Here is a 16504-nt window from a genome sequence, read left to right as displayed (position 1 = left end):
TCGTTACATGTAAGTGTTGTTTTGAAACCTTTAGGTTAACGATCTTGTTAAATGTTGTTAACCCAATGTTTATAATATCAAATGAGATTTTAAATTATTATATTATCATGATATTATCATGTATGAATATCTCTTAATATGATATATATACATTAAATGTCTTTACAACGATAATCGTTACATATATGTCTCGTTTAAAAATCATTAAGTTAGTAGTCTTGTTTTTACATATGTAGTTCATTGTTAATATACTTTATGATATGTTTTCTTATCATAGTATCATGTTAACTATATATATATATATCCATATATATGTCATCATATAGTTTTTACAAGTTTTAACGTTTGTGAATCACCGATCAACTTGGGTGGTCAATTGTCTATATGAAACATATTTCAATTAATCAAGTCTTAACAAGTTTGATTGCTTAACATGTTGGAAAACATTTAATCATGTAAATATCAATCTCAATTAATATATATAAACATGGAAAAGTTCGGGTCACTACAGTACCTACCCGTTAAATAAATTTCGTCCCGAAATTTTAAGCTGTTGAAGGTGTTGACGAATCTTCTGGAAATAGATGCGGGTATTTCTTCTTCATCTGATCTTCACGCTCCCAGGTGAACTCGGGTCCTCTACGAGCATTCCATCGAACCTTAACAATTGGTATCTTGTTTTGCTTAAGTCTTTTAACCTCACGATCCATTATTTCGACGGGTTCTTCGATGAATTGAAGTTTTTCGTTGATTTGGATTTCATCTAACGGAATAGTGAGATCTTCTTTAGCAAAACATTTCTTTAAATTCGAGACGTGGAAAGTGTTATGTACAGCCGCGAGTTGTTGAGGTAACTCTAGTCGGTAAGCTACTGGTCCGACACGATCAATAATCTTGAATGGTCCAATATACCTTGGATTTAATTTCCCTCGTTTACCAAATCGAACAACGCCTTTCCAAGGTGCAACTTTAAGCATGACCATCTCTCCAATTTCAAATTCTATATCTTTTCTTTTAATGTCAGCGTAGCTCTTTTGTCGACTTTGGGCGGTTTTCAACCGTTGTTGAATTTGGATGATCTTCTCGGTAGTTTCTTGTATAATCTCCGGACCCGTAATCTGTCTATCCCCCACTTCACTCCAACAAATTGGAGACCTGCACTTTCTACCATAAAGTGCTTCAAACGGCGCCATCTCAATGCTTGAATGGTAGCTGTTGTTGTAGGAAAATTCTGCTAACGGTAGATGTCGATCCCAACTGTTTCCGAAATCAATAACACATGCTCGTAGCATGTCTTCAAGCGTTTGTATCGTCCTTTCGCTCTGCCCATCAGTTTGTGGATGATAGGCAGTACTCATGTCTAGACGAGTTCCTAATGCTTGCTGTAATGTCTGCCAGAATCTTGAAATAAATCTGCCATCCCTATCAGAGATAATAGAGATTGGTATTCCATGTCTGGAGACGACTTCCTTCAAATACAGTCGTGCTAACTTCTCCATCTTGTCATCTTCTCTTATTGGTAGGAAGTGTGCTGATTTGGTGAGACGATCAACTATTACCCAAATAGTATCAAAACCACTTGCAGTCCTTGGCAATTTAGTGATGAAATCCATGGTAATGTTTTCCCATTTCCATTCCGGGATTTCGGGTTGTTGAAGTAGACCTGATGGTTTCTGATGCTCAGCTTTGACCTTAGAACACGTCAAACATTCTCCTACGTATTTAGCAACATCGGCTTTCATACCCGGCCACCAAAAATGTTTCTTGAGATCCTTGTACATCTTCCCCGTTCCAGGATGTATTGAATATCTGGTTTTATGAGCTTCTCTAAGTACCATTTCTCTCATATCTCCAAATTTTGGTACCCAAATCCTTTCAGCCCTATACCGGGTTCCGTCTTCCCGAATATTAAGATGCTTCTCCGATCCTTTGGGTATTTCATCCTTTAAATTTCCCTCTTTTAAAACTCCTTGTTGCACCTCCTTTATTTGAGTAGTAATGTTATTATGAATCATTATATTCATAGATTTTACTCGAATGGGTTCTCTGTCCTTCCTGCTCAAGACATCGGCTACCACATTTGCCTTCCCTGGGTGGTAACGAATCTCAAAGTCGTAATCATTCAATAATTCAATCCACCTACGCTGCCTCATATTCAGTTGTTTCTGATTAAATATGTGTTGAAGACTTTTGTGGTCAGTATATATAATACTTTTGACCCCATATAAGTAGTGCCTCCAAGTCTTTAATGCAAAAACAACCGCGCCTAATTCCAAATCATGCGTCGTATAATTTTGTTCGTGAATCTTCAATTGTCTAGACGCATAAGCAATCACCTTCGTTCGTTGCATTAATACACAACCGAGACCTTGCTTTGATGCATCACAATAAATCACAAAATCATCATTCCCTTCAGGCAATGACAATATAGGTGCCGTAGTTAGCTTTTTCTTCAATAACTGAAACGCTTTCTCTTGTTCATCATTCCATTCAAATTTCTTCCCTTTATGCGTTAATGCAGTCAAGGGTTTTGCTATTCTGGAAAAGTCTTGGATGAACCTTCTGTAGTAACCAGCTAGTCCTAAAAACTGGCGTATGTGTTTCGGAGTTTTCGGGGTTTCCCACTTTTCAACAGTTTCTATCTTTGCCGGATCCACCTTAATACCTTCTTTGTTCACTATGTGACCGAGGAATTGAACTTCTTCCAACCAAAATGCACACTTTGAAAACTTAACGTACAATTCTTCCTTCCTCAATACTTCTAACACCTTTCTCAAATGTTCACCGTGTTCTTGGTCATTCTTTGAGTAAATAAGTATGTCATCAATGAAAACAATGACAAACTTGTCAAGGTATGGTCCACACACTCGGTTCATAAGGTCCATGAACACAGCTGGTGCATTAGTTAAACCAAACGGCATGACCATAAACTCGTAATGACCGTAACGTGTTCTGAAAGCAGTCTTTGGAATATCATCTTCTTTCACCCGCATTTGATGATACCCGGAACGTAAGTCAATCTTTGAATAAACAGACGAGCCTTGTAGTTGATCAAATAAGTCGTCGATTCTCGGTAGTGGGTAGCGGTTCTTGATGGTAAGTTTGTTCAACTCTCGGTAGTCGATACACAACCTGAATGTACCATCTTTCTTCTTGACAAACAAAACAGGAGCTCCCCACGGTGATGTGCTTGGTCGAATGAAACCACGCTCTAAAAGTTCTTGTAATTGGCTTTGCAGTTCTTTCATCTCGCTGGGTGCGAGTCTGTAAGGAGCACGAGCTATTGGTGCAGCTCCTGGTACAAGATCTATTTGAAATTCAACGGATCGATGTGGGGGTAATCCCGGTAATTCTTTCGGAAATACATCGGGAAATTCTTTTGCAATGGGAACATCATTGATGCTCTTTTCTTCAGTTTGTACTTTCTCGACGTGTGCTAGAACAGCATAGCAACCTTTTCTTATTAGTTTTTGTGCCTTCAAATTACTAATAAGATGTAGCTTCGTGTTGCCCTTTTCTCCGTACACCATTAAGGGTTTTCCTTTTTCTCGTATAATGCGAATTGCATTTTTGTAACAAACGATCTCCGCTTTCACTTCTTTCAACCAGTCCATACCGATTATCACATCAAAACTCCCTAACTCTACTGGTATCAAATCAATCTTAAATGTTTCGCTAACCAGTTTAATTTCTCGATTCCGACATATATTATCTGCTGAAATTAATTTACCATTTGCTAATTCGAGTAAAAATTTACTATCCAAAGGCGTCAATGGACAACTTAATTTAGCACAAAAATCTCTACTCATATAGCTTCTATCCGCACCCGAATCAAATAAAACGTAAGCAGATTTATTGTCAATAAGAAACGTACCCGTAACAAGCTCCGGGTCTTCCTGTGCCTCTACCGCATTAATATTGAAAACTCTTCCACGGCCTTGTCCATTCGTGTTCTCCTGGTTCGGGCAATTTCTAATAATGTGGCCTGGTTTTCCACATTTATAACAAACTACATTAGCATAACTTGCTCCGACACTACTTGCTCCACCATTACTCGTTCCGACACCATTTGTTCCTTTCGTTCTATTAACCCCTGGTCCGTAGACCTCACACTTCGCCGCGCTATGACCATTTCTTTTACACTTGTTGCAAAATTTGGTGCAGAACCCCGAGTGATTCTTTTCACACCTTTGGCATAGCTGCTTCTGATTGTTGTTGTTGTTGCGGTTATTATTGTTGTTGGGATGATTGTTGTAGTTGCTGTTGTTGTTGTTTTTGTTGTTGGGCCGTTTGTTGTAGTTGCGATTGATGTTGCGATTGTTGGGATAATTGTTGCGATTATTGTTGTAATTGCTGTTGTTGTTGTATTGGTGATTCTTATCACCGTTTTCCTCCCACTTTCTTTTGACTTGCTTCACATTGGCCTCTTCAGCAGTCTGTTCTTTAATTCTTTCTTCAATCTGGTTCACTAGTTTGTGAGCCATTCTACATGCCTGTTGTATGGAGGCGGGCTCGTGTGAACTTATATCTTCTTGGATTCTTTCCGGTAATCCTTTCACAAACGCGTCGATCTTCTCTTCCTCATCTTCGAATGCTCCCGGACACAATAGGCACAATTCTGTGAATCGTCTTTCGTACGTGGTAATATCAAATCCTTGGGTTCGTAACCCTCTAAGTTCTGTCTTGAGCTTATTGACCTCGGTTCTGGGACGGTACTTCTCGTTCATCAAGTGCTTGAATGCTGACCACGGTAGTGCGTACGCATCATCTTGTCCCACTTGCTCTAGATAGGTATTCCACCATGTTAACGCAGAACCTGTGAAGGTATGCGTAGCGTACTTCACTTTGTCCTCTTCAGTACACTTACTTATGGCAAACACCGATTCAACCTTCTCGGTCCACCGTTTCAATCCGATCGGTCCTTCGGTTCCATCAAATTCCAAAGGTTTGCAGGCAGTGAATTCTTTGTAGGTGCATCCTACACGATTTCCTGTACTGCTAGATCCAAGGTTATTGTTGGTATGTAGCGCAGCCTGTACTGCGGCTATGTTTGAAGCTAGAAAAGTACGGAATTCCTCTTCATTCATATTCACGGTGTGTCGAGTAGTCGGTGCCATTTCCTTCAAAATAGTTAAATGGAACAAGTTAATCATACAGAATATTAAGAGTAGTTAATAGTATTTCGTAGCATAATATGAACTCATTTATAAAAGCTTTTTCTTCATATTAGCGTTTTATAAGTTTAAATTCGGGTAGTACCTACCCGTTAAGTTCATACTTAGTAGCTAATATACAATTCAACTACTACAATTCTATATGAAAAACTGATTATAATAATATTTCGCGTTCAAACTTTTATACAATATTTTACAAACTTACAATACCGCTTATTTTACATAAAGCATGAAATATAGCACACAATAACTTTGATACAAGATAGTAGTGAAGACAATTCTAGCTAGTACACAAGTCGTTCAGCAAAGGCAATAAAGACACGTAATTCATACGTCCAGAAACAAGTCATGCATTCTGGTTTTACTAGGACTACTTCCCATCCTTGGTCTTGTGCAACATAACCGTTATGGCCGTTGATAAGACAGCGTGTTGTAACGTCATCAAAGGGACGAGGGTTACGTAATGTCCAACAGTCCCGTAATAATCTAAAAACCTCATTTCTTACCCCAATTACCGACTCCGTCACTTGTGGAAACGTTTTGTTTAATAGTTGTAGCCCGATGTTCTTGTTCTCACTTTGGTGAGAAGCGAACATTACTAATCCGTAAGCATAACATGCTTCTTTATGTTGCATGTTAGCCACTTTTTCTAAATCACGAAGTCCAATATTCGGATATATTGAGTCAAAATAATTTCTTAACCCGTTGCGTAAAATAGCATTTGGGTTCCCCGCAATATATGCGTCAAAGTAAACACATCGTAACTTATGAGTTTCCCAATGTGATATCCCCCATCTTTCAAACGAAAGTCTCTTATAAACCAAGACATTCTTGGAACGTTCTTCGAATGTCTTACAAACTGATCTCGCCTTAAATAGTTGTGCCGAAGAATTCTGGCCGACTCTAGACAAGATTTCATCAATCATGTCTCCGGGTAGGTCTCTTAAAATATTGGGTTGTCTATCCATTTTGTGTTTTTAAACTGTAAAATAGACAAGAGTTAGATTCATAAAAAAATACTTATTAATACAAGCAATTTTTACATATATCATAAAGCATAAGAACACTATATTACATATATTACACCACACGAATACAACTATCTTATTCCGACTCGCTCGTTTCTTCTTCTTCGGTTTTGGTTCGTTTTGCCAAGTTTCTAGGGATATATGATGTTCCCCTAATACGAGCCGTCGTTGTCCACATTGGTTTAGAAAAACCTGGTGGTTTAGAGGTTCCCGGGTCATTGTTACAACTTAAGGACTTCGGGGGTTGACGATACATATAAAGTTCATCGGGGTTGGAATTAGATTTCTCTATTTTTATGCCCTTTCCCTTATTATTTTCTTTTGCCTTTTTAAATTCAGTTGGGGTAATTTCTATAACATCATCGGAATTCTCGTCGGAATCCGATTCATCGGAGAATTGGTAATCCTCCCAATATTTTGCTTCCTTGGCGGAAACACCATTGACCATAATTAACTTTGGTCGGTTGGTTGAGAATTTTCTTTTACTTAACCGTTTTATTATTTCCCCCACCGGTTCTATTTCTTCATCCGGTTCCGATTCTTCTTCCGGTTCCGATTCTTCTTCCGGTTCCGACTCTTCTTCCGGTTCCTCTTCGGGAACTTGTGAATCAGTCCACAAATCATTCCAATTTACATTTGACTCTTCATTATTATTAGGTGAGTCAATGGGACTTGTTCTAGAGGTAGACATCTATCACATAATATCAAACACGTTAAGAGATTAATATATCACATAATATTCATATGTTAAAAATATATAGTTTCCAACAAAAATGTTAAGCAATCATTTTTAAAGAAAACACGGTCGAAGTCCAGACTCACTAATGCATCCTAACAAACTCGATAAGACACACTAATGCAAATTTTCTGGTTCTCTAAGACCAACGCTCGGATACCAACTGAAATGTCCCGTTCTTATTGATTAAAAACGTTCCATATTAATTGATTTCGTTGCGAGGTTTTGACCTCTATATGAGACGTTTTTCAAAGACTGCATTCATTTTTAAAACAAACCATAACCTTTATTTCATAAATAAAGGTTTAAAAAGCTTTACGTAGATTATCAAATAATGATAATCTAAAATATCCTGTTTACACACGACCATTACATAATGGTTTACAATACAAATATGTTACATCGAAATCAGTTTCTTGAATGCAGTTTTTACACAATATCATACAAACATGGACTCCAAATCTTGTCCTTATTTTAGTATGCAACAGCGGAAGCTCTTAATATTCACCTGAGAATAAACATGCTTTAAACGTCAACAAAAATGTTGGTGAGTTATAGGTTTAACCTATATATATCAAATCGTAATAATAGACCACAAGATTTCATATTTCAATACACATCCCATACATAGAGATAAAAATCATTCATATGGTGAACACCTGGTAACCGACAATAACAAGATGCATATATAAGAATATCCCCATCATTCCGGGACACCCTTCGGATATGATATAAATTTCGAAGTACTAAAGCATCCGGTACTTTGGATGGGGTTTGTTAGGCCCAATAGATCTATCTTTAGGATTCGCGTCAATTAGGGTGTCTGTTCCCTAATTCTTAGATTACCAGACTTAATAAAAAGGGGCATATTCGATTTCGATAATTCAACCATAGAATGTAGTTTCACGTACTTGTGTCTATTTTGTAAATCATTTATAAAACCTGCATGTATTCTCATCCCAAAAATATTAGATTTTAAAAGTGGGACTATAACTCACTTTCACAGATTTTTACTTCGTCGGGAAGTAAGACTTGGCCACTGTTGATTCACGAACCTATAACAATATATACATATATATTAAAGTATGTTCAAAATATATTTACAACACTTTTAATATATTTTGATGTTTTAAGTTTATTAAGTCAGCTGTCCTCGTTAGTAACCTATAACTAGTTGTCCACAGTTAGATGTACAAAAATAAATCGATAAATATTATCTTGAATCAATCCACGACCCAGTGTATACGTATCTCAGTATTGATCACAACTCAAACTATATATATTTTGGAATCAACCTCAACCCTGTATAGCTAACTCCAACATTCACATATAGAGTGTCTATGGTTGTTCCGAAATATATATAGATGTGTCGACATGATAGGTCGAAACATTGTATACGTGTCTATGGTATCTCAAGATTACATAATATACAATACAAGTTGATTAAGTTATGGTTGGAATAGATTTGTTACCAATTTTCACGTAGCTAAAATGAGAAAAATTATCCAATCTTGTTTTACCCATAACTTCTTCATTTTAAATCCGTTTTGAGTGAATCAAATTGCTATGGTTTTATATTGAACTCTATTTTATGAATCTAAACAGAAAAAGTATAGGTTTATAGTCGGAAAAAGAAGTTACAAGTCGTTTTTGTAAAGGTAGTCATTTCAGTCGAAAGAACGACGTCTAGATGACCATTTTAGAAAACATACTTCCACTTTGAGTTTAACCATAATTTTTGGATATAGTTTCATGTTCATAATAAAAATCATTTTCTCAGAATAACAAATTTTAAATCAAAGTTTATCATAGTTTTTAATTAACTAACCCAAAACAGCCCGCGGTGTTACTACGACGGCGTAAATCCGGTTTTACGGTGTTTTTCGTGTTTCCAGGTTTTAAATCATTAAGTTAGCATATCATATAGATATAGAACATGTGTTTAGTTGATTTTAAAAGTCAAGTTATAAGGATTAACTTTTGTTTGCGAACAAGTTTAGAATTAACTAAACTATGTTCTAGTGATTACAAGTTTAAACCTTCGAATAAGATAGCTTTATATGTATGAATCGAATGATGTTATGAACATCATTACTACCTTAATTTCCTTGGATAAACCTACTGGAAAAGAGAAAAATGGATCTAGCTTCAATGGGTCCTTGGATGGCTCGAAGTTCTTGAAGCAGAATCATGACACGAAAACAAGTTCAAGTAAGATCATCACTTGAAATAAGATTGTTATAGTTATAGAAATTGAACCAAAGTTTGAATATGATTATTACCTTGTATTAGAATGATAACCTACTGTAAGAAACAAAGATTTCTTGAGGTTGGATGATCACCTTACAAGATTGGAAGTGAGCTAGCAAACTTGAAAGTATTCTTGATTTTATGAAACTAGAACTTTTGGAATTTATGAAGAACACTTAGAACTTGAAGATAGAACTTGAGAGAGATCAATTAGATGAAGAAAATTGAAGAATGAAAGTGTTTGTAGGTGTTTTTGGTCGTTGGTGTATGGATTAGATATAAAGGATATGTAATTTTGTTTTCATGTAAATAAGTCATGAATGATTACTCATATTTTTGTAATTTTATGAGATATTTCATGCTAGTTGTCAAATGATGGTTCCCACATGTGTTAGGTGACTCACATGGGCTGCTAAGAGCTGATCATTGGAGTGTATATACCAATAGTACATACATCTAAAAGCTGTGTATTGTACGAGTACGAATACGGGTGCATACGAGTAGAATTGTTGATGAAACTGAACGAGGATGTAATTGTAAGCATTTTTGTTAAGTAGAAGTATTTTGATAAGTGTATTGAAGTCTTTCAAAAGTGTATAAATACATATTAAAACACTACATGTATATACATTTTAACTGAGTCGTTAAGTCATCGTTAGTCGTTACATGTAAGTGTTGTTTTGAAACCTTTAGGTTAACGATCTTGTTAAATGTTGTTAACCCAATGTTTATAATATCAAATGAGATTTTAAATTATTATATTATCATGATATTATCATGTATGAATATCTCTTAATATGATATATATACATTAAATGTCTTTACAACGATAATCGTTACATATATGTCTCGTTTAAAAATCATTAAGTTAGTAGTCTTGTTTTTACATATGTAGTTCATTGTTAATATACTTTATGATATGTTTTCTTATCATAGTATCATGTTAACTATATATATATATATCCATATATATGTCATCATATAGTTTTTACAAGTTTTAACGTTCGTGAATCACCGATCAACTTGGGTGGTCAATTGTCTATATGAAACATATTTCAATTAATCAAGTCTTAACAAGTTTGATTGCTTAACATGTTGGAAAACATTTAATCATGTAAATATCAATCTCAATTAATATATATAAACATGGAAAAGTTCGGGTCACTACAAATAGGTTAGGCTGAAACCAAATTATTATTTAGTTTTTTAGTTGATTGTTCCAAATTTAATCAATATATTTGTTTAAAACACAGGTATAAGACGATTTTCGTACCTTTCACTGGTATAGATGACCATAACAGATGTGTAACTTTTGGAGGCGGCTTGCTATCTAAAGAGACTATCGAATCATACAAATGGTTGTTGATGGCTTTCAAAACAGCCTTCAAAAGTGACCCTAAGGTTTTGGTGACCGATCAGGATCCTGCTATGAAACAAGCAATTGAAGAAGTGTTTCCAGAGTCTAGGCATCGTTTGTGTATGTGGCACATTATGCAGAAATTGGCGTCAAAGGTATAATTTTCGTAACACCTATTTGACTTGTTTTAACTTCGATACACAAAATATTGTTTGAGCCTAATGGGGAAAATAATTTAATTGTGGTTTTAAATCATGCTGTATGATTGCCCTAGTGGAATAGCAGACTCAGACTTGCTGACTCATGAATGTTTGTATAATTGTAATAGCAGACCATTTACCTTAAAAATCATTCTTATTACTCTGTTATGAAGTCTAAGTTGCAGGTCATGTATGGTGGGCTGTGTGGGTTTGGTTTTAAAACCAAAATAGCATACTCAGACTTGCAAGTGATAGTTGTTATTCTTTATTAGTAAAATTATGGATGTACTCAAATTATTTGTCTCACTTTATAAGGGTTTATTTTATAAATATGTTTCTCAATTAAACAGGTTGGTCCAAGATTGGCTAAAGACAAGATTTTTTTAAAAAGGTTGTGTGATATAGTTTGGACTGACAAGATTGAGCCTGAAGTTTTTGAGAAAGCATGGCGCGATATAATGCATGAATTTAATTTGCAAGACAACAAATGGTTCCACGATATGTATGATCGAAAAATGGACTGGATACCTGCATATTTTCGAGATGAGAATCTTTCTGGGTTGATGCGCAATTCTTCTAGGTCTGAAAGTGAGAACCATTTTTTTGGTCAGTTCACTAACTTGCAAGTGACTTTAGTCGAATTTTTAAGTAAGTTCGAGAAGGCTATGGATTATCAAAGGTATAATCATAGCAAGAACGATCATGATTCTCGTTATACTACCCCAGATTTTAAAACAGAATTGGCAAGTGAGAAGGAAGCTGCGAAACTTTATACAAGAACCATTTTTTATGACGTCCAGGATGAAATTTACAAATCTATAATGTCATGGTGTTCAGAAAATGTCATACAAGTTGATGACAACTGTAAGTACTTGATTCGGCATATATTCGATGACAATGGCAACCGAAAGGAGGGTAGTTTTTATAAGCCCTACGAGGTATTTAACCATCATTATTTTTTGATGCATAGTAGTACTTACAATTACAATTATATTATTTTACTAATTGTTCTTATCACTTTAAAAATTTCTAAGTTGGAACTAAGATTGGCTAGGTGTAGATCTACCAACACTAAATAACCGTGTTACATTGACGTTTTTAAATATGCGATGTAGGTACTCTTCAATAAGGATTCAATGAAAATATCATGTAGTTGCAGGCGATATGAGTGTTACGAGCTGTTGTGTTGTCACATTTTCTATGTATTAAGGATGGCCCGAGTTGTTGAGTTTCCCAAAACTTATGTAATGAAGCGGTGGTCAAAGGATGCATTGCCAACCAAATCTGATGCACAAACATCCCGTAAAATACCTGTTACAGGAGGTTTTGTCCAGGCTAACTCCGTTATCCGTGAAATATACGACTCTGTGGAGCAATGTGTAAATCTTCTTGTTGGCGACTTGAATAAGCTATCTTTGTACCGGGACATGCAAAAGGAAATGCTGAAACAGTCTGATATTGATGTCCGTACACAGAATGCACTTAACAAGAATGATCTGTTTTCTTCTTTGCTTGGTGTGACCGAGCCCGCTGAACTAAATGTGAAAGTCCCATCTGGAATTAGAAACAAGGGTTGCGGTAATCACAAGCGTATTCAGTCTCAAGCCGAGTTGGCTATGCTTGATGCTGCTAATGGGAATAGGAAGTGTGCCTGGTGTGGAAAAAGAGAGGGTCATGACAAAAGGAACTGCCCGTACAGACCTAAATCTTCTAGTGCAGAAGATCCAAGTGATGCTGGAGCAACTGATCAGTTTTAATCGCCAAAACCTTATTTCAGTGCAACCACAATTGCAGTTTCTATTTCAGTACTTAGTATTGTTTGCTACATCTGATACATTTTTCACATGATGTTTACTAGTTTAAAACTTTGCTTTTTTCATTTCAAGTAATTTTGTGGTTGTACTTGGTTGTTACCAATGGTTTGAATAAGTAGCAATTTTTATTAATGCATTGTTTACCTGCAATTTTTTTTTCCTATTTTTTTTATTTTTTACTTATATTTTTCTTTGTTACTTATCTAAATATACTGCTGAAGTTTGAAAGAAAATGACCGCCTTTTGGGTGTTTTAATGAAACAACCCAACCCGTATTTAATCCGACCCATATTTTCTTTTTCTTTTTAACGTAATAATACTAACGACTTTTTGGTCCCGATGATGTTTCCAAAAACATCTTTAATACAATAATAAGTTCAATAACCTTAAAACATTCAATATACGAATTAAGATTACAAAATACAAGTTTCGATCCATATGAGTTTAAGTTCCAAACAACTATGAGCATGATGTTTGGGGATAAACTACCCAATACTAGGTCAAATCCAAAAGTAATCCAAGCAAGCATCAAAAAAGGGAAAATCATCTAAGTCCCGAGCATACCCTTGCCAATCCGCTTCCGAACCTAAAAATGTAAACAACGAGAGGGTAAGATAATGCTTAGTGAATGCAATACTTATACATATACATATATAGTTTACCTACGCGCATCCACCTACCAATACCATGCAAACAAATGCATAAACAAGCTAGTATCACCAAAATACAACTAGCAACAACGTTAGTATATAAATCACCACAATTATAAACTAAACATAACAAGGCATAAACATGCTAACCGTTATCCCGCTTTAGTACTACCGACTTGTAGTCAACCAATGACGTCGAGTCTCACTCGTATGTTGTCACCGACTTGTGACTCATCATATGGTGTCACCGACTTGTGAATCACCAAAGGGTGTCACCGACTTGCGAACCACCTACTAATACGCATGGGTCACCGACTTATGAACGCCATGTGGCATCACTGACTTGTGAAGCACCACTAAGTGTCACCGACTTGTGAACACTATGAAGTGTTACCGATTTGTGAATCACTTCCCCGACTCATGGTGTCACTGACTTGTGAATCACCATTAGGTGTCACCAACTTGTGAATCACCTACCGAGACACTACCGACCCGTAGTTCCCTTCCCACATACAAACTAAATAAATCACCGACTTGTGACACAACACCAATACTAATAATAAGTCACCGACCCGTGACATAACACCAATACTCACGATGTGGCACCGAAGACCCACATCGCGTACGAGTAAATAAACTACATACATATATGTATAAATATTCCACTCACCTTGATTGATTGAAGAACGTAACCCTCGAGCTTGAACTTTCCAATCAACCACGTGTAAATCACCTAAGAAATTTACACATACAAATAAGCTCACCTCTAGCTTATACATCAAACACCACAAGTGCAATTTCGACCCATTTACACTTGCTTCAACTTGACTAAGTCAAATTTCACCCAAACCACCCATAATCACAACTAATTAGTGATTATGTTCTAATAACTCAATAAACACCATGTTTGATCTTTCAAAACATTTACTAGCACAATTTATACAAAACCCATTTTAACACTTAGACTTATAATTTGGTCAAACTTTAACCCATTAACAATCTTTCATCAATACATAAGTGTATTAGTTATTTAACAACACAATTAACACTTACAACACTAAATCACATGACCAAACCACATATTACAAGCCTTAGGGCTTCACTACACCAATTTAACCCATATTCACCCATTTAACCCTCAAATGGGTCTTACAAGTCACACATGAACAAACCCTAGCTATAAACCAAATTGAACTCAAAAACTCGGAGTTAGAACTTACCAATACTATCACAACGTAGCTAGAGACGTAGGGAACAACTTTAAAACTCAGGCTCGGGCAAGATTTGGTCTTCTTCTTCCCCAAAACAAGCTTTCTCTCACTAAAACTCCAACTCTCTCTCTCTAGAAATTAATGGGTGAAGGTGAAAGAGTGTTTAAAGTGCTAAGGATAAGCTTGGATCAGCCTTTAAGTCCCCAAAACCGGACACAAGTGAAAAGACCAATACTGTGATGACCCGGGAATTTTCGACCAAATTTAAACTTTAATCTCTATATGTTTCAGACACGATAGCAAAATCTGCAATATTGAGTCTCGAAAGCTTTGAAATCTATATTCATGTAATCAATTACTCTTTGACTATATCCGATGATTCACGAACAATTGTTTGTAAAGAATTAAATATATATATATATATATATATATATATATATATATATATAAATATATATACAATTATAAATGTAAGTTTTAGAAATTATAAAATGGTATTAACTCATTAAAAATAAATATGTAAATATATACACATATGAATATATATATATATATATATATATATATATATATATATATATATATATATATATATATATATATATATATATATGTATATGTATATATATATATATGTATATATATATATATATGTATATATATATATATATGTATAAATTCTATACATAAGAAATATTAAATATAAATAGTAAATAAATACTAAAGATTCGATATATTATATTATTGGTAAAAATGATATAATTGAATTTGTAACATATTAAATTTATTTATAATTTTAAGGGTAAATGCTATATTAATATCATGATCATTACTTTCATTATTATTGATAATATTAATATTAATATTAATATATGTATCATCACTATTATTATATATATAGGAAAGTAGATAAGCATAAATGGTTATATTAGTATTATGGATATTATTATCAGTAAAGTTAACTAATAGTACCACTAATAATAAAAACTATTTTTTTTAATTATCATTATTAACAATAGTATTAGATGTGTTATTATTATCAATAGATAATATATAAATATAGAAACTGATATATATATATATATATATATATATATATATATATATATATATATATATATATATATATATATATATATATATATATATATATATATATATATATAATTTGTTATAGTATTATTAGTACTAATACTATTAATATCAGTATTATATTATTATGATGAGTAGTAAAATTATGATTAAGATTATTATTAGCATTATTATTTTAATTATCATTATCATTTAAATCATTATTAATATTATAAATCTATTATAAAGATAATACAAATTATTATTTTTATCATTAATAATATCATATTTAAGAATATTATTAATAACTATTTTCTTTATTAGTGTTTTTAGAATTAATTAAATAATATTATTATTATTATCATTATTAAAAAGTATTATTATTATATTTGTTAGTTGAAGAATTTTACAAAAACTGGTACAGAATTTGCTTTACGTTCACATCAGCCTTTTATAAATTTTTTTTTTGGTCTAACATTATGTGATAACAGAATCAAATTCGTACAAGTAGTTGGGATTAAATATCGGATTATATTTTTTATTTAATCTGATTAATAATTCTGTCAGATTTTGTTATCTATCGATATCACGATTACTAGCATCCAGATTCGATAAATCAAAGATATATAGTGATTCAACAACTCATACTTTATATAATACTTACTGCATTCCATGAATTTAGCACAGAAAATATTTATATATAAAAAAAAAAAGAAACGTTCTCTCTGTTCTTGAGTCCAAATAACTAAAGCTCGATTCTTTAAATGATTTCAAAATGTGTTTAAACCATTTTGTTAGGAATCTTCCAATGAAACTGTCCACAAAATATCCTATTTCAATTCGTTATAACAAGGTAGAATTTTGAGGTCAAACTTTCGTATTCAAAAGTCAAACTGCCTGTTATTAGCGAAATTCGAAATTTTGTTTAAGCTTTGAGTTCAATTGAGTATAAGGAAATTTTCTAGGGAGGATTATAAACTTATTTCATATTGAAAATTTCTCTTGAAACCGTT

General features: G+C 33.9%; 1 protein-coding gene across 1 annotated transcript; it reads left to right on the top strand.

The window, feature by feature from the left end:
* Positions 1-10553: 10553 nt before the first annotated feature.
* On the top strand, positions 10554-12502 carry LOC139901338 (protein FAR1-RELATED SEQUENCE 5-like). The gene is made up of 4 exons (XM_071884067.1): positions 10554-10700; positions 10877-10993; positions 11096-11683; positions 11861-12502. The coding sequence occupies exons 1-4, from the start codon at positions 10554-10556 to the stop codon at positions 12500-12502; spliced, it is 1494 nt and encodes a 497-aa protein (XP_071740168.1).
* The last annotated feature ends 4002 nt before the right edge of the window (positions 12503-16504 follow it).

This window comes from Rutidosis leptorrhynchoides, chromosome 1 (genome assembly GCF_046630445.1).
Source record: "Rutidosis leptorrhynchoides isolate AG116_Rl617_1_P2 chromosome 1, CSIRO_AGI_Rlap_v1, whole genome shotgun sequence".
Classification (NCBI taxonomy): domain Eukaryota; kingdom Viridiplantae; phylum Streptophyta; class Magnoliopsida; order Asterales; family Asteraceae; genus Rutidosis; species Rutidosis leptorrhynchoides.
This window is presented reverse-complemented; position numbering and strand designations above follow the sequence as displayed.